Raw genomic sequence first — 25,996 nt, 5'->3', positions numbered from 1 at the left:
TGGAGACTGGACGGTAGTTATTAAGAACTGCTGGATCCAAAGACGGTTTCTTCAGGAGGGGCCTCACCACCGCCGCCTTAAGCGCGGTGGGGAAGTGCCCCTCCCGAAGAGAGGCGGTAACAACCGCCTGGATCCAGCCTCGTGTCACCTCACTGCTGTTGGCAACCAGCCAGGAGGGACACAGGTCCAGTATACAGGTGGAGGCGCTCACAGCTCGCATAGCCTTGTCCACATCCCCGGAGGCAACATCCTGAAACTCAACCCAGAGATGGTCTGCCAAATCATTCCCTTGTGTCTCGGCTGGATCTGCAAGAGTGGAGTCCAGGTCCGATCGAAACCGAGCAACTTTGTCCGCCAAGAACTGAACATACTCCTCAGCCTTACCCTGTAGGGGGTTCCCCGTCTCCCTCCTATTTAGGAGGGAGCGGGTTATCCTAAACAGGGCAGCTGGGCCGGACTCGGCGGACACTACCAAGGAGGCAATGTGTGATCTTTTGGCTGTTCTTAATGCCCGAATGTACTCCTTGGTGCATGCTGTCAACAGTGCTCGGTTTGACTCGGACCTATCAGACCTCCACAGGTGCTCTAGGCGTCTCCTCCGGCGCTTTATCTCTCGGAGCTCCTCGGTGAACCAAGGAGGCCTCCATGAGCCGCTGACCCGGAGGGGCCGTAGTGGCGCAATCCGGTCCAGAGACCCTGATGCTGCCGAGTGCCAGGCCGCAGCAAGAGTCTCCGCCGAACTGTGGGCGAGAGCATCTGGAATAACCCCAAGCTCCGTCTGGAACCTAACAGGGTCCATAAGTCGCCTGGGGCGGAACCACCTGGTCGGTTCCTCCTCTCTACGGTGGGGGTTTGGCCTCCGGAAGTCTAGCCTCAGTAGGTAGTGGTCTGACCACGACAGGGGAATGGTCTCATTTCCCCTCAGACCAAGATCATAACTCCACTGCTCCGAGAGGAATACGAGGTCGAGTATGTGCCCCGCTGAGTGAGTAGGGCCTCGGATTACCTGGGTCAAGCCCATGGCTGTCATGGAAGCCATGAACTCCTGCACTCCATCAGAGTGTTCACCGAGCGAAGGCAAATTGAAGTCCCCCAGAACCATTAGCCTAGGAAACTCAATTGCTAGCTCGGCTACTGACTCGAGGAGCGAGGGGAGGGCTGCTGCAACGCAGTTGGGAGGCAGGTACGTTAGCAGCAGGCCCACTTGACCCTTGAGGTCCAACTTCACTAGTAGGGACTCACACCCGGCAAGCTCCGGAGCAGGGATCCTACGAGGTGCTAAAGACTCCCGGACTACAATAGCCACACCGCCACCCCTTCCCTGGTCTCTCGGCTGATGAAGCACCTGAAATCCGTCTGGGGACATCTCTACGAGGGGGACTCCTCCCTCCGTGCCCAGCCATGTCTCAGTAATACATGCCAGGTCTGCCCCCTCGTCTACAATCAAGTCCCGGACGAGGGGAGCCTTATGAACAACAGACCTGGCATTTAGCGACAGCAGCCTGAGACCAGGGTCCTGATTGCTCGCGCCATCTGACCTTGGAGTGGGACTCATAGGGCCAGAAGGAGGGATCTCTGCGATATAGCGAACCCTCCTTCCCCGGTAATGGCCAGCCCTAAAGTCCCCGCCGTATCTGCCTCTCCCTGTTATGACCGCAATGCTCCGACTCTCTCCCGTGGGTGTAATTCCCCCAACCACCCCAATGACCCCCGTATGCCCCGCCAGGTCCTCCGAATCAGACATACTCAGACACTCACACAAACAGTCCCCACAATATAGTTAAAAAAAGGACTTCATTCTCAGAATTCTTAGTTAGCCTACCAAGCCTGCTCCAAACTAATCCATGTTTCCAAAAGGCAATTAGTTGATACTTGACAATAAAACACTTTTTTTCAAAACCTGCAGCAACATTACACCAGAAGAGAAAATGGCATTGCATTTGTTTTTTCCCCTTGATTATTTCAGAAGAGATTATAGTTCACAAGGGTAATATTTACTCTGCCACCCTCAGTTTTTTGTCAGGTGGTGCCATGTTTTTTCTGGCCTTCCTCTTCATATTTATTCCCAAAACAAGAACAGATGTTTTGGTATGCAATTATCTATTATCCATCATTATGCATAGATAACTTGATTCTATCACATGCCTCAGGCTCAAAGAACACAACTTTTTCAGTCCTCATTACTTCCTTAACAAGGATCTATTCATTTCAGAATTAATCTGTGCTTTTAAGACATGGAATCAAAGGGAGGGAGGGGATTAAATGTTATACAATATCTCTTCATTCCTCTGAGAGAACTCTTTTGATTGACCACTCAAAAATGTCTCATGACTAGTATTCAGCCTCGTTCAGCTATTTGTAATGTCATATATCCAAATGACCATCGAAAGGTCTTTTGATAGATTTCCTTTAGGAACATCCAAGGTGACCAAAGATGGGCGGTCAAATGCATCAGCCTATAGGTGAAACGCAAAATTGCCTACACTTTGGGGCAGCTTTTAGCAACCAGAACAGATGCTACTACTTGGCTGGATCGCTAATTCCCTGACCTGGTAAGGCAACTTCCAGTGAAACTATCCAAATGGCAGAGCAAAGAATAAAAGTATTCCCTTTGCAATATATGCACATAACATTCTTGTCACTGGTTGCTAACATGAGCCTCTGAAGAAAAATAATAATAATCAGTCTTCCACTCAGAGGGAAGGCTAATACCAAATTAATTACCGTATTTTTCAGAATATAAGACGCAGCTTTTTCCCTCTCAAAAGAGGGTGAAAATCTGGGTGCGTCTTTTACACTGAATACAGAATTTTTGGCCTCCCGAAAACCTCGTCCCCTTCACCAAAATGGCTGTGCATAGCCTTTAGGAAGCTTTCATAGTGCTCCTGGGGGCTGGGGAGGGAGGAAATAAGCGAAAAAGCTGTTTTTTGCCCCCCTCCCACCCCCAGGAGCATTTTGCAAGCCTCTCAAACGCTCTGCACAAAAGAATGAGGGATGAAGAGGATTTGGGAGGCCTGCTGAGTGCAAAAACCTTTTTTAAAAATTTACCTCTTCAAAATTTTGGTGCGTCTTATACTCCAGTGCGTCTTATAGTCCGAAAAATGTGGTAAATGAACTAGCCCAAAGCATTACATATTTGTAATATTTCACGCAAGAATAACATGGTGAGCTTTGTACCTGCTTAAAAGCTGGGTGTGTCCATATCCACAGTTGCCTGTTTTCAGAAGTCTCACCAGACCCATGTCTGGGTTTCCAAAGGAAAGTAACTGGACCAAGTGTATCCTGTGGATACCGGTCCTTTTGGTATAATACAAGGGAACCTTGACGCTTTCCAGATAGGCAAGAAATAGCTGCAAATGTCGGCCCTGGAAAAGGAGACATCAAGTAAGCACACTTCAAAACAATGTTTTAAGTACTGCGAATGGTGCCTGTCTAGATTCAAATGATCATCCCAAAGTATCCCTTGTATGTTCAAATGCAGGGTAAAGGAGGGCCAGGGGAGAAAAGGATTACAACATGTGGGGGGGGATTGTCCCCCCCTCTTTTTTAATAGACTCCACTTCTGTTCAAATTATTTTTGAAGAGAGGAAGGAGTCATGGAGAATGGGAGAGGTTTTCCCCTCTCTTTTTCTAAAGTTATATTACTAAATAGTTATTTTCTTAGTCAGTTTCTATTAATGATTCAGAATAAGGATAAATACCAGAATGCAAAGAGTTATAGAAAATAAGCTGAGCTCTTCCTTAGAAACAATATTCATACAAACTAGGCTGCAAAATTCTTGAAGATATCCTTTAGGATAGGTTTTTAATAGTTTGAAGGAATTATTACCTGTGTTTACATTGCACATTCGAGCAAGAGCTGCTAAAAGTGTCTCCTCTTTTCCAATCAATTCCAGACAACAGTAGTAGGATAAATCCTGATACAAAAGAAAAACCACTCAATTTCAAGTGAGGCATCCCAATAAAATTCCTCCAGTCTCCTACTGCAAGCACTCGAGTCTACTGCCTTTATTAATTTATTATTGATTAGTCTGAAGAAATACAGCTTAATGTCCTTATCAGATTCAGATGAGATGGTTAAGTCTGAAGAATTGCTGCAAATAAACATCAAACTATTTTACAAGTTCTATAAAGGCCAAATGTTAATTGAGTTGCTTTGGCTCCATAAGAATAAAACATTCCGGTTTTTTTAAATACAGTAGTTCTCAACTTATGACTGTAATTGAGCCCAGAATTACAGCCCTAAGTCATGCCAATAATTAAGGGGGACACCACATGATCAACCTGACTTTACATTTTTTTTACAGTTTTTGCTAAGCAAATCACCATGGTCATTAAGCAAACCCATTGTCCGGAATGGACTTTTTTTTTTTTTGCCTGAACCCAGAAGTAAATGCTGGTTTCCAGGAAAAGAACATCATAAATTGTGGTCATGTGACTGCAGAATCTGAAAACTGTCATAAATGCAGGCCGGTTGCAGAGTGCCCAAAATATGATTGCAGGTTGGGAGAGGAGGCTGTCGTAACTCTGGATCCAGATTGCAAGTACCTCTTTTTTTAAATCCATTTTATTTTTAAATGTTCACTAAGTGACCAGTCGTAAATTGAGGAGTATCTATATTGAATATTCCATATTCAGTATGAATCATCATCTTTTAATGATCCCCAAATCCCTTGTAGGTGGAGTGTGGGCAACTGAATGGAGCCGAGCGATTACTAGCTGGATGCCTTTCCTGCCGCCAATGTGGAGTTATATTCAGCAGATATATTCTCATTGGATGGTCGGATTCCGAAAGATCTCCTGTAAGGGGAATTAGTGCAGGGAAAGCGACCCAGAGGAAGACCACAGCTGCAATACAAGGATATCTGCAAGAGGGATCTAAAGGCCTTGGGAATGGACATTAACAGCTGGGAAAACTTGACCTCTGATCGTTCAGCTTGGAGGCTAAAGATCAGTGGTGGGATTCAGCCAGTTCGCACCTTTTTGGGAGAACCGGTTGTTAACTTTCTAAGCAGTTCGGAGAACTGGTTGTTGGAAGAAATCTTTTGTTTTTTCCCCACTTTACAGGGCTAATCCTGTAAGGAAGGCAGGAAGGAAACATTCTGGTGTTGTTTCTAACCTAATCTTTATTGCCCTGCTTACAGAAACTGCCTCTCCGGTTAACCCTTATGACATTGCTAAGGCGAAGCGCCCATTGACCTGAGTGACGTTGAGTTGGCCATGCCCACACGATCACATGACCACTGAGCCCTGCCTACCCAGCTGGTTATTAGGGCAGAGAACCGGTTGTTAAATTATTTGAATCCCACCACTGCTAAAGATGCACCATGGCCTTCTCCAATTCGAAGAGACACTTGTTCAGCAGGCTGAGGCAAAGAGGCAGTCCCGGAACCAGCGAAATCTGGGGCTGGGCAGAATGTATCTGCCCTCAGTGTGGAAGGGACTGCCACTCCCAAATTGTCCTTTTTAGCCACACCAGAGGCTGTTTTAGGACCTCTTTCCAGAGCACGATACCATAGTCTTTTGAGATTGAAGGATGCCAACAAATATTCTCATCGTGCCCAGAAGGAGAAATACGTATCTGCCTCTACCAAGGATTGAACTCACAGCCTCCTGATTGTGAGGCGAGAGCTCTACCTCTAGGCCACCGCACCACTCTCTATCTCCAATATGAATGAAGATCTGAAGGAAACCAGCGGTACATAGAATTTCTCATACAGACCAGCTACTTCTGTTTTTTTATTGCCCAACAGGTATAGCTGACTATGGCAAAGAAAGAACCCATGGAATGCCATTTTCTACAAGAGCAAAAGGATTAGCTAACTAAGAATGGATGCATTCATAGTACCTGAAGGAGGCAATGTTGCGTCATGGCTCGGTAACAGGCTCTATAACTCTTCATTGTGGGCTTGTCTCCTAAGCAGTATCCCCATTTCTTCACCATGTGAAACCGCTTGGCATGCCAGATGTGTGTTTCCAGCCAAATGTTCTTCTGCTGCCTGCGGTTGAACTCCAGCACCAGGTTTATATGACGGCGCCTGGCTTTACGGCACTTGCTCTTTGGAAGTGCTTTTTTCTGATGTTCCGGTTTCTCTGCCTAGTTTGTTGAAGCAAGGGATAATACTATCATTCACTGCACTGTTTATTAAATTCAGATAACCTGTGAATTGTGATTTGGGAAGGAACGGGAAGAAGACATAGTGACCCAAAGATCCAAAAGGATTATCCTGGGGGAAAAAAATCTCAAGAATTGTCAGCAAAAAATAAAGGGAGGGAAATTGGGGGGGAGGGGGGATATCTGAATATCTGAATATTTTATCCTCACAGAGTATAAAACTCTGCCATAACATTTACTGGGGGAAGGAATCGTGTAATTTTTTTTTTAAAGAAATCCCACATTTTCCAGAATTCTAAACATGGCCATGTTGGCTTGAGAATGCTAGAGAGTGAAGTCCCGTATATGTGGAGGACAGCTAAAGGTAAAAATAAAGGTTCCCCTTGTATATATGTGCTAGTTGTTCCCAATTCTAGGGGCGGTGCTCATCTCAGTTTCAAAGCCGAAGAGTCAGTGCTGTCCAAAGTCATCTCCGTGGTCATGTGGCCAGCGTGACTAGACACCAAGGGTTACCTTCCCACCAAAGGTGGTCCCTATTTTTCCACTTGCATTTTTATATGCTTTCAAACTGCTAGGTTGGCAGAGGCTGGGACAAGTAATGGGAGCTCACCCCGTTACGCAGCCCTAGGGATTCGAACCGCCAACCTTTCTGATCGACAAGCTCATCTTAGCCACTGAGTCACCGCATCCCTCGGAGGACATCTAGATCGATACTTATAACACTTGGCAGCTTTAAGCTGTGAGGACTTCAACTTCCACTAGCCATATTGCTAGTGTGCACAGGTTACCTAGCAGGCAAAGTATTAAGAAAGCTAAAGCGGGTAAGTAAGGAAAAGAAACTCACTTCTATTGTGGCAAGTTGACGGAGACGTCGTGGCAAACGTTTAACATTATGACTCATAGCTCGCCTCCTCATGTGTCTAGGCAAGGACTGAAACACTAAAGTATTGGATGACTTCTGTTTAACAGCCTTCAACATAGCCTTAATTTCAGCAGCTCGGGCTTGCACAAAAGGAGACACTGGAAAAAGAAATTTTGCTTAAAAATTCAGTTTGAAGAAGAGACAGTATTCTGAAGCAGATTTTCCCAAAGAAAAAGATCCTGTGACCTGCCAATTTCTTCATTTTTACTTCTGTTTTTTGGTTATTTACAATTTAACAATGCTGGTTTAAGCAGCTGCAAATTCAATGCCAATGTTTGCTTATGCTTTGGGGGTGTGTGTGCTATTTGCATAATTTAAGAATCAGCTTACTGAAGAATATAGAATCTAGCAAACTACGTTGTTTGGTCAAAACTAGGAACAAAACTTCCAATATTTTTTTTTTGTGGCCCTCCTAAGGATGAGCTCAAGGATTGCTATGGATAATTTTACAGTTGAACACAAAGGAAAGTCTAGAGATAAAGTACAGCAGGGGAGTGGAGACAAACTGCATAGCAAAGTCTAAGATCAGTTCAGGCCAGATTAAAAGTGACTCTTGCCTACTTTATAGCACCTAAATGTAGCATTTCACAGATGGCTGGCTACTCTTGGATACTCACCCGTTATGCATTTTGGCATTTCATGGGAAACTTTTTGATAGAAGCCTTGTTGTGAAGTTTCAAAATGCAACTCTGTTGATAAATCGGGGAAAGTTTTATATTATAAAATGATTAAAACGTCAGGAGTGTACATAAAAAATTAGCAGCAAATGTCTATTTGATAAATTAAGTATATAAAAATATATTCTATCATTTTCTAAAAAGGTTTGAGATTATTTATACTTCAGTGTGTTGCCACACTACAGAAAATACCTGCATGGTAGTAGTTTCCTTTACATGTAAGTTATGTTAATCAGCAATGATCAAACAGATTCTGTAAATAGTATTAATACCAAGAATAACTATTAGGCCCAGCTGTGGTGTAGTAACTATTAGAAACAGTTTGGAGTAGTGGCTAATGTACCAGTCTAGAAATGGGAAGACTGGGAGTTCTAGTTCTACCTTAGACCCAAACCATCTGGGTGACCTTGGACCAGTCACTTTCTCTAACCTTCAAGCAATGACAAACCACTTCCAAATTTTGACTGATCTAAAAAGCTAACAGGATTGGATTGGATAAGTACTTAGATAAGAAACTCTCTAAAGTATTCTAAGGCTGTAAGTTAGACTGGAAACAAACAAACAACAATATCCTGGAAAGAGACAATAGCAAATCTGTTAGAATATTCATGACTGGGAGAGACATGATAATGAGGTCAGCCAAAGAAAAGGCATAGCAACAAGATCAGCCAATGGGAGCTGAAACAGCTAGGGGCCAGGGTGTGGTTTAGCCTGCAACCTTCTAAGTCTGTGCAAAGATACCAGGAGACCATGAGTTCCAGTCCACTCTTACACTCAAAGCTGGCTGAGTGACTTTGGGTCAGTTACTCTCTTTCAGTTCAACCCAACTCATAGGAGTCTTGTTGTGGGAAAACAGGAAGTAAGAGTATTATGTCTGTCACCTTGAGTTGTACAAAATAAAGGTGGAATATAAATCAAATCAAACAAATCAATAAACTCCCAGGAACTCTATATAAACTTGGGAAAATCAGTGGTTGGTCTTACAGTTTTAAAAATAACTTGAAAATGGAAAGAATTCTAAGCGGCAATACCTCGGTCTTTATGATCTACTTGCAATTCCAAGACTATAAGCTGGACAGTGAAGTTGAATGACAAGCAATAAATAATAATATTATTATTCTGTAATGACCATTAGCAGACCTCTTGATAAATTTCTTAGATTTATTTTAAGAAGTCCCAACACTGTTCAAAGATTTAGCTACTAAACGTAACAAATACCTTGTTTCTTCCGCTGAGGAGTTCTTTCACCTCCATTCCAAAAATATGCTTCATTGTGACTTGGCCCAGCATCAAAAGGATAGGTCACACTAGCAGGCTGATTTTTCATTTTCTTGCCTCTTCTTTTTTGTTTTGCATTTGACATTTCTGCAGTGGAAAATGCCGCATAATGAAATAGCCTTTATCTCCAGTGGTTTGAAAAACACAACAGAAGTCATAACACACCTGCAGTGCTTTAAAACTGCTCATTATTTATATTTTTCAACATTCTTTACTAAAAGAGTAACTTAAAAAAATTATTACAGAATTAACATTAACAACCTATCCTGAAAACTGAATGGCACCACAACAGCAATGTGCAAACATAATATAATTCATTATGCATATGTAACTATACATATGTAAAGTGCATACATTGCTTTCTTTTCACATCTTTGGAAGCATTTAGAAACATTTATACAAAAATGAAATTTAAATTTAAAAAATGAGTTGTGGCCAATGATAAACTCTTGCAGTTACCTGCACTAAAAAATCTTTTGCATTTACATGCACTACCCTCAAGCTGCAGTGAAATATGTCAGCATCTGTCATGGTGATGCTGCGCAAAATCTGCTGCTGGACTTTTGCTGCTTTGGTACAAGCATAGTTTAGTAATGCTAACGAAGAAGAAACAACAGGAAGGATTTTGCCAATCGTCAGAACTGGTGCTTCAAAACGGGGCGCAGAGCATTAACATTTAAATTTCTGCAGCCTCGCTGTGTACCCAACAGAACTCCAGCGGGATTCTAAATGAAGGTATTTTCTACCACCCAAAAAGCCATCAACCCGGAAGAAAATGGAATCGCCCCAATGAACATTATTGCACAGGACAATCTCTCAACTGAAACCGCGCATCAATTCAGGAACGTAGGCAAGCCCTAAAAACCTCTGCTAATCCCACTCCTCACTCGCCCAAGAGGCAGCTTCCCACAGTTCAGGGGTAAAGAGCAATGCGCCCTCCCAGACACACAGTGTTTTTCGGCGGCGGACCTTCAGCCTGCCATAAGCAACCAAGCCTCCATTCCTCGTGGCCCAGCGCACAAGTTCTTCAATTGTGCCCCCGAGCCAACCTTCCCTCTCCTTCAACCGCCCTACCGACGTTGCCAATCCGGGGGCCAAAGAGACTCTCACCCTCCGCGTTCCCCTCGCACGCGGTTTCCAGCAGGACAGAAAAAGGCGGGGCCGCTTCTCCCTCTGGGATCCTTTTCTCTCTTTCCACCAATCGCGTGGTAGCCGCTTCCGCCTGAAAGCAGCAGCCTTCGAGACCAGCTCCTGCAACGTTTCTTACCTTGAAGACCACATCCCCCAGAATCCTTCGCGGCACCTACGGTGGGCGAAGAGGGCTTGAAAAAATGGTTCATGGGAAAAAGCGCGCCCGCTTTTTGCATCTGTCGGACGAGGGGGCGGCGTCGCCGAGAGAGGCGGGGCAGGGTTGAGTTGGGTGCGGGTAAAAGTTCAGGAGCAGCGAAGCGTCGGCTTTGTTGGCTTGCCAGTTGCCGAAGGAGTGCTTGTTCCGCTGTTTTTGCCGCTATGGCTACGTTAGTGAAGAGAATCATCAGTACTACAAGGGCTCCCGCTGCTATGGGTCCTTACAGGTAAGAGTGGGGGAGTGAAAAGTGCTTTTTGACATAACTTAGCCTATGGAACTCACTGCCACTAGATGTGAGCTTTGCCCAAATTGGTTCTTCCCGGGTCCAGAGGGGAGAGCACGGGTTACAGCAGCTTCTGCACAGGGAGAAATGTCAAATGGGCTAAAGTTTCTTCCCCAATGTGGGAAGACAGTGAACATGTTGTAGTCTACAATAACTTGATTTGGCAATTCCAGCTGTTGCTCAAAAACATTGCAACATCTAAAATATGTCCATATTTAATATAGTAAAAAATAGGAATAAAAATGGGTTTGCTGTTGCATAGGTATAAAACATATAAGTAATGGATAAGGTGACTGTTAAGCATATATCAAACAATGTTTAAAAAGCCTCTTGAAGACTTTCCAGGAGTCTTGTTTTCTGTTTTCTCTGAGGGGCAATACCAAATTGTTTGGAGCAAAATCCCCTGGACTCAATAAATTTTACATTTGAATAAATTCCTTTGGAAGGACAGCTACTGAAGCCAAAGCTCAATTACTTTGGAAGATTCATATGAAAAGACCCCGATGTTGGGAAAGATTGAAGGCAAAAGGAGAAGTGGACAGCAGAGGATGGGATGGTTAAATAGTATCATTGACGCAATGAACATGAATTTGGGCAGGGCAAGGGAGCGGGGAAGGACTGGATGGGGAGAAGGCTGGCATGCTATGGTCCAAGTAGTTGCGAAGAATTGGACCCAACTGAATGAACAAGACCAGCCTTGCCCTTATTTCAAGCACATCATCCCTAAGACTGCAAACTTTTATCTGAGAGAAGCTGAACTGAAGTAGTAAATTTTAATTTTTGAGCACAATTATAGGAATGCTCTATCAATGTTGCTAGGAATGCCACAAAATGTAAATTTCATTAAATTTTAAATTGTGATATATATATATATATATTTCCTATAACCTCAATGTAGCATTGTAGATTCTTTAAGGAAGAGGCTTCCAATCCTTTGGGTATCAGACTGGTTCCGTGGAGAAAGGTTATTCCATGGACTGAAGGGGTATTGGTTTTATGTGTTGGCTGCATCCCGTAGATGGGGCTTCGCTTGTTTGTGTGGTCCGGTTGCTGGCATGCCGTGGACCGGTGGAGGTCCACGGACTGGGGGTTGGGGACTCCTGCTTTAAGGTGTATCTACTGACCAGATACAAGGGTTTATTTACTTAGGGTTTTGGAAGCTTTGCTACATTTTTGTTATTCTTGTTAAATGGTTGAATCAACAAAATAAACTATTATCTATCTGGGTCACAATATGAGAAAAAAAATGTATAACCTCCGACTCATTTTTTAAAAAATTTACATTTTCATTACTTCTTACTTCGCATTTTTACGAAATAATTCTTGAGCTGTGTAGAAAGCGAACACCCACCTACCCTCCTAGAGAATGAAATATTTTGGGGAATATTAAAAAGGCAGGATAGAATATTTCCCCTAAAGGAGAAATGGGGGGAAAAAATCTTAAGGGAGGCAGAAACCAGCACCAGTGTCCCTGCCCCAAGCAGTAACTGAGGAATCCAGCTTTTAGAAATTCAGATTTGGTAATCCATTCAGCAAGACTGAGTCAGGCAGAAACTCCAGATAAGCAATTAAGGTTGACAAGATTAACAAACACCCAGGATTTGCATTTCCCCTTCTGCTTATAGAGCCAGCCATGACCCCTATAGGAATCTGACAACAGCCATTACAATATTAAAGGTCATTTTCTTGCACAGGAACAGGAAGCTCAAATACAAAGCCCAAAGAAGATATAAAAACCCACCCACTCTCAATTCCATTTGGTCAGCTGTCCCAGAACTGCATGCTGTAGTTCTGCTCATCAATAAACTTTCTTTCCAATCAGCCTCCATTTTTTTCCCCAACACCTTTCCCCCAGCTTGGAAATGAACTGGGTGGATTTTTCCTTCCTACAATTGCTCAACTGACATAGTTAATGAATACTGTAAAGTTAAAGATTGGTACTCCTGTTTTCTTGAATTCAAATTCCTCAGGGTCTTATTTTTTGAAGTGGGCAAATTAAAAGTTGCAAAACAATACTGTACCTATTTTCATGTTTATTAAAATAATTCTAATACTATATTACTATTTTACTGTTTTTTTAGTCCCTCGAATCAATGTATTGTAGAAGCTCACTATGCTTAGTTCAAAGGAAATCTGTAATTCACTTCATATAAAAATAACAGATTAGTAAATAAACTAAGGATTTGCATAGCAGCACTGAATGAGCTTAAATGCTTGGAGGTGACTGCCAGTCGGAGAATAGGACTTACAAACTATTCAGATTGGTAGGAAGCAGCTTTGCTCACCTGAGAGGACACATGATTTTAATTTAGAGTATTCACTTGGGATTCACTTTACTTTTTTCTGCATTGGTTGACTACTACCATATATAAAGAGACTTGGACAAAACTACTAATTATAGTAAATAATCATTATAATAAACATGAATCAGCTATGTAATAATTGTAAATGCTAGTCTGGAATATAATAATAGTTATACCTTTTTGTCACTTCCATTGTTTTCGGTTCAAGCTACAATATTTTAAATATTTGTTCAAGTAACTAATAAAAACACATGTTCATAGCATTTCCCACCTTCTGCAGTATTTGCTTTGGGGTTGCCTGGTTTCTTTATTTCTAACTTTTCCAGTAACTATGTGTGAATTTTAATCATTACTGACAAAATTTCTTAAAATTGTAGAATGGAAAATTGCACAAGCAGATAAATTGGGCTAGTAATTGGTTCACTACGTAAGAGTACTGGCCTGCTGTTGTTGCATCTTTAGTCATCTCTACAAATGCTGCCCAGACTTCAAAAAACTAATTAGTGTAAAATATAATGTGTAAAAAAGGACTAATCTTTTCTCAAGGCACAGCCTTCAGGAGAAGGCTTTTATGGGATCTAGTGGTTTTTTTAAAAAAAAATTGTTAGAAGTTGCTTATATGGCAGAAACTTTTGCCAACAATTTGTGGATGTTGGAAGACAGCAATATTAGTCTATCGTAACCAAAAATCGGGAGTCTGGTAGCGTCCTTTCCAAGTAACAGATTTTATTAAAAGGCATTAATTACTATGAAATTCATCACTGCTCACTTCATCAGATATATGGTATGGTATAAAGTTGGGCTCTTACTCCAGCCCTAGTATGTTCTTGGCCAGATGGGAAATAGTGTGAGATGATTGGACTTTCAATTAAGCTGTCTCGATTTAGTAAGATATGACCTATAGAGCAAGCAGACCCATCCTTTTGGCTTGTCTGGGACACACTGAGTGAAGAGGAATTGTCTTAGGCCACATACAAAATATATAATAATGTATATAAATAACAAATTTCATTCATATAGATTTTACTACAAATTGTAATAATCATGCGAGGCCACATTACTAGTTGTCCAGGTCCATGGGTTGGACACACTTGTTATAGAGAAAAAACACAAAGATGATATATTTTTCACTGAGGGTTCAGTAGCTAGAGCAGTGTTTCTCCACAGGACTTCAAGTCTCCAAGGTTGAGAAACACTGAGCTAGAGACTATTCATAACTAAGAAAAAATGAAGAATCAGAAGTTGTATTGATAGACATATCAGGAAATAGAAGTGATTGAAATAGATATATTCCATACTGAATAGGAATAGGATAAGACAAATGGTAATGGGAAAGCAACAGCTTAATATATCATTTATAAAAACAAAAATATGTTTTGAAAGTTATTAGAAGCTAAGCTCAATGGCATGCATTCATTAGTGAGACTTTATTTTTCCTATACAAAATTGACTTTGTGGATTTTTCAAAAATTACTTTAAACTTTCAGTAGGCGGCCATGTAAACACAAATGTTGATCTCAGTCTATATTTATCTCATTTAAATTGACTTGAAAGCTTCCCTATATGAGCATTGCAAAATGCTGCTCCAGATTAATTGGTACTACTCCAAACTAAAGGTATTTGCTGAACTGGCATGTGAGTTAAGGTGTGTAATTGAATAGTCAGAAATCAAGTCAGAAAAACTATAAGAAGACTTGGGAATTTACTTCCCAAATAGCCATTTGGTTAATGTCTATTATTTCATAACATTTAAACCCATCCCAATCCTGTTAACATCAACTTTGCAGATTATTGATTAGTTGGCATCATTTATTTCTTTTCAGCAGCATTAACATCAATACCAAAAACTTAAACAGAACTTAGATTAGGTTTTATTCAATCAAGCCCCCTTACCCCAATAACTAACAAAAATAATAATAATGGTTCCATTGTGTTTTTAAAGAAAAGATATTCAGAGAATTGTCTACAACATAATTCACTGAACTTTCCATTGTTAAGCAAGGTGATTGATAAGTGAGTTGTGCCCAATTATATGATGTTTTTTTTACCATGGTTGTTGAGTGAATCGGGGCAGGTGTTAAGTGAATAACATAGAACATAGTTGTTAAGCCAATCCATTTTTCCCTATTGGCTTCACTTGTCAGAAGCCACCTGGAAAGGTTGCCAATGGTGATCATAAGATCCTGGGATGTTGCAACCATAAATAAGTGCCAAGTGCCTAATTTTGATCATGTGACTGTGGAGATACTGCAGAGGTCTTAAAGGCAATCAGTAAATCACTTGATTCAGTGCCATTCCGAGGTGGTATTCAGCAGGTTCTGACCAGTAGAAGAACCAGTAGCGGAATTTTTGAGTAGTTCAGAGAACCAGCAAATACTACCTCTGACTGGCCCCGCCCCCATCTATTCTCTGCCTCCCAAGTCCCAGCTGATCGGGAGGAAATGGGGATTTTGCAGTAACCTTGCCCTGGAGTGGGGAGGGAATGGAGATTTTACAGTATCCTTCCCCTGCCATGCCACCAAACCACGGCCGCCAAGCCATGCCCATCAAGCCACGCCCACAGAACCGGTAGTAAAAAAATTGAATCCCACCACTGGTGCCATTGTAACTTTGGACGGTTACTAAATAAATAGTTGTAAGTCGGGGACTAACTTGCCATGTTAGCCATGCAATATGACTAATGCTATATTTAAAAGCATATTTATAGAGTAACCTATAATTGTTCCAGTTTGGGAGGAGGTTATTAACGTATTAACAACTTTTAAGTAATAACTTTGATGCCTCATTTAATATTCTTTGATTCATATTCTTTTGAACTAAATTCTTGCTGTAATTGACATTGAAATTGACATTGAACAAACAAAGAAATCTTTATAAGCCAAAATATTTATTTTTCAGCATTGAACAAATGTACATGTTCAAAATAAAAATCCAAATTGCTTTCTCTGGATTTCCTCTATGGAGGGAAACTCCATGCAATTTGCTACCTGTGTCCAGAGAGAGAAAGAAAGTGGTGAAAATAAACTAGACTTCTAAAGGTTGCCTAGCAAGGTTTTTTGTTACTAGTAATAATATAATATATGAATGTCATATACTATATGAATATATAAATATTTATATATTCAAACAGCAAATCAATCAATATGTCTTGTTCTCTTTTCTGATTTCTCTTTCTCCTTCTTTTTACTATCTTAGCCAAGCAGTGTTGGTAGATCGGACTATGTATATCGCAGGGCAGCTTGGTATGGATCCCTCCAGTGGGGAACTTGTTCCAGGAGGTGCAAAGGAACAAACTCACCAGGTGAAATGTGACCTCACTTATTCTACTAGCAAGTCTAATATTACTATTATGGCTGGTCATATAGTCAGCCAGATGTTTAGACTGGATTTAGGATGTGGGATAAGATAAGCAGATCTGGCTCTCCCAGCAGGCCTGGGGATAGGCTCCTAATTACCCGCCCGAGTGTTTGTTTGATTGCTGAATGAAAGTTGGGTTTTATTATTTTTCTGTTGTTCACATATTGTTTTGTTTTGACCTTGCACTTCCCCTCCCCTGTGGTTGTAAGCCGCCCTGAGTCCCCTCAGGGAAAAGGGCGGCATATAAATCCCAATAAATACCTAAAAAAAATACCTAAATGTTGTTGCTTGATGATGATTAATGTAACATTTGTTGTATGAAAAGAACAGATTCACAAAGTTCATAATAGAAGGTCTGGTATTATATTTCATTATGGAAATAGATGACATTATTTGGGTTCAATAGAGCTGAAATAAAACACATCCCTACTTGCAATTTCAGAGAATAGGCATCCTCTCAGCAAAAAAAAAAAAAAGAGTGACTGAACTAAGTCCCGCCATTCACCAGTGCCAAATATTTAATTCCTTCTGCCTTCTGACTTCCAGTGACAAAATCATCAACTTTTATCCGCCAACAAATGTTTGAATTAAAACCGAGTGACCTTTCTGATATTGTGGTTGTGAAAGGGCAATTATGCTGGCTCAGTTCAGCTTGAAAGGCATAGGACAGAAGCATCACATCCTGTGTCGTGTTTTTTTTATGAACAAACCTTTCAGGGTATTAATATAATTTCCCTAAAGCTTTTAATAAGGTAAATACATTAAGCAAACACTACATGATGGGTGCCATAATAGACTGTTAAATGAAAAGGTATACATATAAAATGCATACAGGAGCATGCCAAGCAAATAAACAACTGAACTGGCCATGTAAAATAAAGATCCAGTTAATTCTATATCTTCCAGGAACCACTGCAAACTCTAGCACAGGGTAGAATACCTGCCCTTTTCCACACCATTTCTGTATAAAATTGTGTTTCCTTCAGGATTGCCCTATGGATGGCAGTCTAGCATAAGGAAAAGAATTCAGCTGCTACTGTGTGTAATTGCCATTTGTTGCACACTTACTTTTCTATCTTGAGAAAGTTAATTTCAGTGAAGTAATTGAATCTCTGAGGGGTCCTTGGTGCTCTCTGAGCTTGATGGTTCTCTTGCAGATATTTCATTACCCAAACTACCGTGTTTCCCTGAAAATAAGATTATTTTCTTTTGACCCCCAAAATAAGCACTTGGACTTATTTTCGGGGAAGTCTTATTATTTTTGAGGTGCAGGAGGCAGAAAGCGTGGTCACCTCATGGCTGCTGTTTGTGGCAGTATTTTCAGGGAGGGCTTATTTTAGTGCATGCGCTTAAAAGCCTGATTGGGCTTATTATCCGGGGAGGTCTTATTTTCAGGGAAACAGGGTAGGTAATGAATCAGATGCTAGTCATATGATGTTATCTAGTTTGGATAATGAAACATCTGCAAGAGAACAGCCATGCTCAGAAAGCACAAAGGACCCCTCAGTTCAACCCTGAGCTACAAATATTCTCCATTATTAGTAACGGAATCTCTCTGCACTGGGACTTCCATCGTTTCATGTTTTCCTAGATAGTATGTTTTCATTATCATAGGCTGTTCTTGCATATATTTCATGATGTTTTACTTTTGTGTTTGCATATGATTACCATTGTGTCCTGTTCTGAGCTCAAGGGATGATGTTGTCATGTTCAAATAAATTCAACATTGTTCTCATTAGGCCCTCCAAAACATTTGGGAAATTCTGCAAGCTGCTGGCTGTGACACCTCTAATGGTATGTTTACATTCAAATAAATTAGTGAGCGTATCTATAAATGTATGGACAGAAAAAGATGTTTTCTGCCTAATGAGAAAGAACAGTTATTAATAGATTGTTCAGGATAACTAGAACCCAGGCTGTTACTCTGTATAATTTTGATATTTATTGTGTTAAAGATTTTATTATGCTGGGTTTTTTTAAGATTTTTTTTAAAAATATCTCTAGACTTTTTGAAGAAAAGTTGTATATAAGTAATTTAAATAATACATATTTTGTGTCATTTCTTGGAATAGTGGATTAGTGCTGCAACTTTTCTGTCTGGTAAAACTACGGGTATTTTGATAATCCTTCCCCTCCAAGATAGTGAAGTTTAGGAGATTATTAGTACACTTTTTCTTTCTTAAGGGTTTTCTCTGTTTTTTAGATTGTCAGATTAAATGACAATCAGAATTAATGTTCATAATACTATTTTTTCTGGGTCAAGAATCACATTTGGCCTTTATGACAAGATAACATAACATTTCACTCCATTAACATTGAAAGGTACTGTATTTTTCAGAGTATAAGACACACCTTTTTCCCTCAAAAAAAGGGTGAAAATCTGGGTGCATCTTATACACTGAATACAGCATTTTTGGCCTCCCAAAACTCTGACCCCTTTGCAAAAATGGCCGTGCAGAGCCTGTAGGAGGCTTCCAGGATGTTCCTTGGGGCTGGGAAGGGTAGAAATGAGTGAAAAATGAGCTGTTTTTTCTCGTTTTTGACCCCCCCCCCCAGGAGCACTCTATAAGCCTCCTAAAGGTTATGCATGCCCTCTTTTTTTGACAAAAAAACGGGCCCATTTTTGCAAAAAATAGGCCGTTTTTGAAAGGTCTGCAGAATCTTATACTCCGGTGCATCTTATACCCCGAAAAATACGGTGATTAAAATTTGTTTCTGTGAACATTTTTGAGTCCACTATCATTGTTCACTATCATTGTTCCCTGCATGATGATATTTTTATCCCACTTTTTTATGTAACTCAAACTAGCAATCTTACTAGTTGGATTGGGTTGAGAGAGAGGGAGTAACCCAAAGTCACCTACCCTGCTTTCATGTCTAAGGGAGCCCTAGAACATTCTCCTGGTTTCTAGGTCAGCAACTGCAACCTAACTCAGCCACTGCAACCTAACTCAGCACACTCAGTTTGATTAAGTCAATTAATAACTTCTGGAGATCTCTCGGGACCATTTGGAATGGGGTAGCCTACTCATAAAAAAAAAAAGAATCACAATTCCAAATCACTTGCCAGATAAGACCCTTGCAACACATTTCTATGAAGGTTTGCTCAGAAGAAATGCCAACCTACTCTGAAGTGTGTATGTGATGCACAAAGGTTCAGACTTAATTTTATTGACTGCTGAAATGTTTATAGCTAGGTAATGTAAAGCATAATTGAAGACAAGTTTTCTTCGTTTTTAGTGGTAAAGACTACTGTACTGATGACCGACATGAAGGATTTTAATGATATTAATGAAGTCTACAAGCAATGTAAGTATGTCTTTTGAAATACATTAAATACATATTTAATGTATTTACCTTATTCTGTGTTTGAATGAGATATATTCAAATATGTACTTAGGCTTCTTCTAGAACTACGATATAGAAGTTTATGAATTATATTATCTCAAAGTACAAAGCAGTACTAGAGACTGTAAAGGAACATTTGAAGTCTATAATCTGCTAAAAAGCATGCAAATTCTTTCACTTGGCTATCCTTTAGCTAGAAAGTGTTTTATATGGGACTAAAACTATTGCTTGTTTCTATAAATCCTCATGATTTACAAGGTCTCACTTGGTATGTTTATACCTTGCAAACACATTTGTTTTGGATGCTCTCTTTTGAAAAAAAAAAGGGAATTTAAATTCTTAGATTGCTGATTTATCCACTTGCATTCTATATGAATTTATATAGAATCAGGAGGCTTTTTCCTTACCTAACTTTATAACTCTCTGTTTAACATAGTTCAACTAAATACAATTCTCTACTTCTGCAATTAGTTATTAATTGGAGCTATTTATCTACTCCATATAGTTTTCAAGTACAACTTTCCAGCCCGAGCTGCGTATCAGGTTGTGGCTCTTCCAAAGGTAAAAAGTATTAGTTCTTATTTCTATAAACACTGGGAATGAATGTAATGTTTTTTAGATTAGAAAAAATGCAAACCTTTGTTGCATTTTGTTATGTTCTTAAATGTTCAGAAACTAGCTACGTCTTTTGTTAGTGTAGTCTTGTCTGTGTTTCTTCATAGATTGTGCGCTGTTTTTTGTGCCTCCTCTCATTTGAATTAAGAGGATTTGAATCATCCTCTAATTTGCACAAGAGATAATATTTTCTGTAATTGCAACATCAGCAGGGGATAACTCCTGGATTTTCACCAGCAGAGAGAGAATTAAATTCATATAAACTTGGCTGGAAGGATAAGAGAGAGAAGCCAAATTGGGGCGCTCAGATTGATCACTCTACCCTCTGCTTTTTAGATGAGCTGTGTTGGGAACTGAGGTGCAGTGCCATCAATATGCTTATGATATTTAGCTTTGTCTGGCTATCTCAGATTTGGCTGGAAATGCTAAATTTATGTCCCAGGACAGGGAGATTGGATGGGTCAAAACAAGTTAAAGTTGAACCCAAGAAAGATGAAGTTGCTGCTGTTCCTTTGTTAGCTCCAGGGTTTTCTAAGGTGATGGCACTGCTTCTTTGCAACCAGGCCTTCAACCCAGGTTCATAGTTCTGCTGGATGTATAGCTGGTATGCCAGCTGTGTGACTGGAATGGAAGAACCTGGGTTCAGTGACTCATGCCCTTACTTACCATTATCTGATTGAACTTCTGTAATAAACGTAAGGCTACTTTTGAAGTCCATACAAAAGCTGCATTTGGTTCAACTTATTATTTGGATCAACTTATTATTAGTACTTATTAAGTGCTCCTTGTTATTTTGAAATTATTACCCATGTTTTGCAGGCCCTCAATAGTTGCCAATAGAATTTGAAGTACAGTTTGAAATGCTAGTTTTCACTATGAAGTCCAATATGGCTTGGTACCAAGCTATGTTCAGAACTCTTGTCCCACATTGTGTCAGTCTGAGATGTCTTCTAGGAGAAACCAGTAGTGATGTCCCATTTTTATGAACTAAGGAGACCTGAGGTCAGAAAATGTTACATTTTGGTTAATGCACAGCATCTCCCAGAAGGGAGATGAGTCTTTGATAATAGCCTTTCAGAATCTGATACAACCAAGCTTTTTTGGATGGCTTCCGGAGCGTAATTGTCACCAGTTATGTTTTGCTGATTTGCTTTGCATATTACTGTGATTTTGTGAGAGGAGATATTGATTAATTTAGGGTTTATTCTGAAAGTGTTCTATCCTTGTAAACTCAAATGTATTTTAATTAAATTTTTAACCAGGGTTCTTCAAAGTAGTCAATAATGACCCCCCAGACACACACATACACATTGATGGGACTATCCTAGGGGTTAATGTTTGTAGGAGATAACCAGGCTGAGCCCAAGGGAGGGGTCAAACAATCATCAGTCTTTAGTCCCTTCCCGGCCACAAGAGATCTAAGTCCAGCCCACTTTGAATATTATCCCAATCTTATCTACTGCCAATTTGCTTTGACATTAGTAGTTCAGATTCTTGTAGAGAGCTTAAGCTTGAAATAAACATTTATATTAATTTGAACTGCCTGGATTTCCTGATTTCTCCGGTACTTGACAATGTTCTTATTATTATTCATAGCAAAGTAGCATTTATTATTTTCATATTTTAAATTTCTGGGGGAAGGTGCCAATGCATAATCTAAAACACTGAACCTTGGCAACCTGAAGAAATGTGGACATAACTCCCAGAATGCCCTATCAGCAAGGCTGGTTGGGGATTTCTGGGAGCTGAAGTCCACACCTCTTCAAATCACTAAGGTTGAGAAACATTGATTTAAAACATCATGAGCTGAAGAATTTGAGGAGCCCTACATTAAACAAATCAACTCTGCCCTGATTTTATATGTTATATTTCTTCCTTCCAGGATGCCTGTGTGGAGATTGAAGCTATTGCCATTTTGGGACCCCTTCAAGATGCCTCACCAGCTAAAATCTAGCAGCTCTGATTTCTTTTGCCATGATCATTCTCACTTCTGCTATCAATTCAATTCTGCTACCGATTCTCTTATAGAATGTTATTCCTGAATTGTGAATCTGGCTCATTTATTTGGGTGGGCAGATTGACTCATAGGCACCACTGCATCATTATGACTGTCTGTTTATTCACGTATAGCAGTTTCCTCATTCTCAGTGACTTTAAGCTGTGTGCTGGCTGGAGAATTTTGAGAGTTGAAGTTCATACATCTTAAAGTCACTGAGGTTGAGAAACATTGGAGTATAGTATGAGTAAAGGACATTACAAGATTAAATACTGCAAGCTGCTTGAAAGCATATTTTGAGGAGGAAAAAGCAATAGAACACTTTAGATAGACTTATCATAGGTAAGAGAGTAGATTTTCTAAAATTTGGGAATCAAGGTTAGCCTCTAGCTGTATACTACATTAAGCAGAATTGTATACTTTAAAACATTAGGATAAAAATCTATGAAGAATAAATCAAATTGCTATAACACTGATCAGTGTTGATAAATCTGTTTTGGCTTCGTCTTCTTCTTCTTTTGGGAAAATTAGCTATTAAACTTACCAGTTCACATTTTGCCTGATTCACAAGATAATATTCAAAGCTGTTACAAATTTTGTAATGAAAAACATGACAAGACATTTTGTGTAGTATTTATATTTTTTCTTACAACTAATTGGCTTTTGAAGGGAAATGCTTAATAATAATTACATAACACCATCACATTTTTTTTATTTGTAAAAGTGTGTTTGGGCTTTCTGAGTACCGTAGACCTTCTAATACTCAGATTTAGGCATGTGCTCTATTAAGAAGATTCAGTTTGGATCTTAATTCAGTACAGTGGAAAACAGCTTGCCTGTCCAAATTAGAATGTCAATTCAGAAATATTCAAATGTTTTTTCCTCCACAACAATTTCCTCCACAACAAATTGGTATAATTCTGTGTGTGATTGATTGATCTTCCTAGATATTGTCTCAAATCTTTTTACACCAAATTCCAGACAAACAGGCATTTTAAACAGAGCAGTAGTATTATGCTAGGCACCCTATTTCTCTTAAATGATCAAATTTTGCAATAAGGTATTTAGATACTCCCTAGGAGAACAAGTTTGCCAGCTTTCATATGACTAAAACCAGGGACTGATATTATGCAACTTTTTCCATGATTTTATTGTATCTACCTCATAATTATTGATATGCAAGCAATAGCATGTTGGTTTACAAAATGGTCTCCAAATTCCAGCTTGCATAGAATAGCATGAGGGAGAACTGGGCTTTGGTTGCACTTGGAACATGCAGGCCAAAATGTCAGAAAAACTAATACTGTCTTTACATGTAATTTGACCATAAGGCAGGATTAGAATTCACTGTCTCCGAGTTTCCAGCCTGGTGTCTTTAATCATTATACCACACTGGCTGTCATATAAACAAATATAGATAGTATTCAGTTGGGACCAACAACTAATTAAATGAAACATCATGGGACAATGCTGAACGTATGTCCGTTCTGCTGTAGCTGTTAAGCAAATAATTTGCTATCATTAAATGGAATAGCACATGACTGTGATTTGCAAATTATTGCCAGCTTCTCAACTGGTTGTCAGAAGCTGCTTGTTAAACTCAAATGGTGATCATGTGACTGCAGGCTGCTGCAATTGTCTTATATGCTAATTGCCAAGCGGCTGAATGATGGTCACATGATTGGGGATGCTACAATGGTTATAAGTTTGGGGACTAGTTGTAAAGCTATATTTTGGATGTTAATGTACGTTTCAATAGTTGTTAAACAGGGCAGTCATTAACTGAGGTCTACCGTAGATCTGGCATAAAGGGATGCAGTTTGTGAGCAAATCTGGGGAATTCTTGTTCCTAAATATTGGAAATTCTGTACAAAGCATACAGATGAAGATGAACAGTATAAGAAACAGAAGGGGTATCGTTACCAAAGATTACTACTAATGTCCCAAAGGTTGTAGACAATATCTTCCTAAATACAGGTAATCCTTGACTTACAACCACAATTAAGCCCAAAGTTTCTGTTGTTAAGTGAGATGTTTGTTAAATTAGTTTGGTCCCATTTTACGACTTTTCTTGCCACAGTTGTTAAGTGAATCACTGCAAGTGTTAAAATATTAACACAGTTATTAAAGTGAATCTGGCTTCCACATTGACTTTGCTTGTCTGAAGGTTGCAAAAAGTGATCACATGACCCTGGGACACTGCAACTATCATAAATGAGTCAGTTGCCAAGCATAAGTTGACTGACCTGAATTTCCCTCCCCTCACTTGTGAATGGATCAAAGACTTCCTGATGGATCATCCACAAACAGTAAGGGTTGGGTCCTTTACATCTTCCACGCTGAAGCTCAGCACAGGCTCCCCTCAGGGCTGTGTGCTCAGCCCATACCTGTACTCGCTATATACATATGACTGCATATCCTCTGATCCATGCAACATCATAATAAAGTTTACAAACGACACAACAGTGCTGGGTCTCATAATTGGAGGGGACGAATCAGCATACAGGGAAGAAGTCCAGAAGGTATCTGCATGGTGCTCAAGAAACAACTTACATCTAAATACTAGTAAGACAAAGGAGATGGTGCTAGATTTCCAGAAGCACAGAGGGACCGGCCTCACTGTATATCGGGGGGAGGGGGGGGTTTGTGGAGAGGGTTTCCTCTTTTAAATTCTTGGGAGTGTTTATTAGTCAAGATCTCACCTGGAAAAACAACATGTCTCTGGTGATTGGAAAGGCCCAACAGAGTCTTCATTTCCTTAGAGTCCTGTGAAAAAATCAGTGGCTGATGACCTCTTTCTATTGGTCCACCATAGAAAGTGTCCTCACACATTGTATTACAGTATGGTATGCTGGTTTAACAGCTGCGGACAGGAAGGCACTACAGAGAGTGATTAATTTGGCACAAGAAACCATTAGTTGCCCTCTGACACCACTGGATGACATCGCCAGATCTCGCTGCTTTAGCAGAGTAAGGAAGATACTCAGAGATGATTCATACCCTGGTCAGTGTCTCTTTGCACTTCGACCATCAGGCAGAAGACATCAAAGTATAGCCAGCTAAACAAACAGGTTTAAAGATAGTTTCTATCCTTGGGCTGTGAGACTTTTAAATACAACCACAATCACTGCATGCACACACTAGTTTTTCTTTCTTTCTTTCTTTTTTTGTTTCTGTTATAATTTTGCACCGGTGAAGTTAAAACCAATTTTGTTGTATTTACAATGACAATAAAGATTATACATATACATACATATCTGAATTTTGATCACATCACTATGGAGATGTTGCAAGACTCCTAAGTCTGAAAAACGGTCATAAGTCACTTTCAGTGCCATTGTAACTTTGAATGGTCTCTAAATGAACTGTTGTAAATTGAGAACTACCTGTAAAATTCTTCAAATAATCTGAGATTTGCTGGAAAAGTAACTAAACTAGAAGGGTGGGGTGGGGATTGATTTCTCTTGCTGACAGTTTAATTTTTCACAACGAAGGCAATATAAGGTCGTCAACTCTCCTGACCTAATCCTGATCAAGAAAGAATTGGTCAACTGACTGAAGCTTTTAGGCATTTTGAAAGAAAGCAACCACGTCAAAGAGTTAACTAGAGCAGTGTTTTTCAACCACTGTGCTGTGGCACACTAGTGTGCCGTGACATAGTGTAAGGTGTGCCGTGGGAAAAACACTTTATATAAGTCAATATAGGCACAGAGTTAAATTTTTTTAACATTTTCTAATGGTGGTGTGCCTTGTG

The 25,996-nt window shown here is 40.0% G+C and overlaps 2 protein-coding genes across 3 annotated transcripts in view; one reads left to right on the top strand and one right to left on the bottom strand.

Annotated features, from left to right (window-relative positions):
- The window catches only part of POP1 (POP1 homolog, ribonuclease P/MRP subunit), a 28,510-nt gene extending 18,328 nt beyond the window's left edge, over window positions 1–10,182 (bottom strand). Inside the window, exons 1-7 of one of the 2 annotated variants that reach the window (XM_032222664.1) lie at window positions 10,103–10,182; window positions 8,933–9,079; window positions 7,655–7,726; window positions 6,960–7,135; window positions 5,849–6,097; window positions 3,830–3,917; window positions 3,178–3,365 (exon numbers count right to left, since the gene is read on the bottom strand). In XM_032222664.1, the coding sequence (XP_032078555.1) occupies window positions 3,178–3,365; window positions 3,830–3,917; window positions 5,849–6,097; window positions 6,960–7,135; window positions 7,655–7,726; window positions 8,933–9,077 (918 nt within the window). In that variant the 5' untranslated portion in view covers window positions 9,078–9,079; window positions 10,103–10,182. The other variant, XM_032222665.1, reaches the window with a different exon arrangement.
- RIDA (reactive intermediate imine deaminase A homolog) lies at window positions 10,169–22,718 on the top strand. Its single transcript, XM_032222666.1, has 6 exons — window positions 10,169–10,566; window positions 16,122–16,227; window positions 18,023–18,077; window positions 19,524–19,592; window positions 20,137–20,192; window positions 22,129–22,718. Exons 1-6 carry the CDS (start codon window positions 10,331–10,333, stop codon window positions 22,198–22,200), a joined length of 594 nt encoding a protein of 197 aa, XP_032078557.1. The 5' UTR covers window positions 10,169–10,330; the 3' UTR covers window positions 22,201–22,718.
- Window positions 22,719–25,996: the final 3,278 nt, after the last annotated feature.

This window comes from Thamnophis elegans, chromosome 8 (assembly GCF_009769535.1).
Source record: "Thamnophis elegans isolate rThaEle1 chromosome 8, rThaEle1.pri, whole genome shotgun sequence".
Lineage (NCBI taxonomy): Eukaryota > Metazoa > Chordata > Lepidosauria > Squamata > Colubridae > Thamnophis > Thamnophis elegans.
The sequence above is the reverse complement of the archived record's forward strand: the minus strand, read 5'-3'. Positions and strand labels throughout refer to the sequence as shown.

Excerpts from the sequence above, each read along its gene's own strand:
- RIDA (XM_032222666.1), top strand. The coding sequence starts at position 10,331 with ATGGGAAAAAGCGCGCCCGCTTTTTGCATCTGTCGGACGAGGGGGCGG. Across the intron at positions 10,567-16,121 it reads GCTGCTATGGGTCCTTACAG|CCAAGCAGTGTTGGTAGATC; the intron begins GTAAGAGTGGGG and ends TTACTATCTTAG. Across the intron at positions 18,078-19,523 it reads TGGCTGTGACACCTCTAATG|TGGTAAAGACTACTGTACTG; the intron begins GTATGTTTACAT and ends CTTCGTTTTTAG.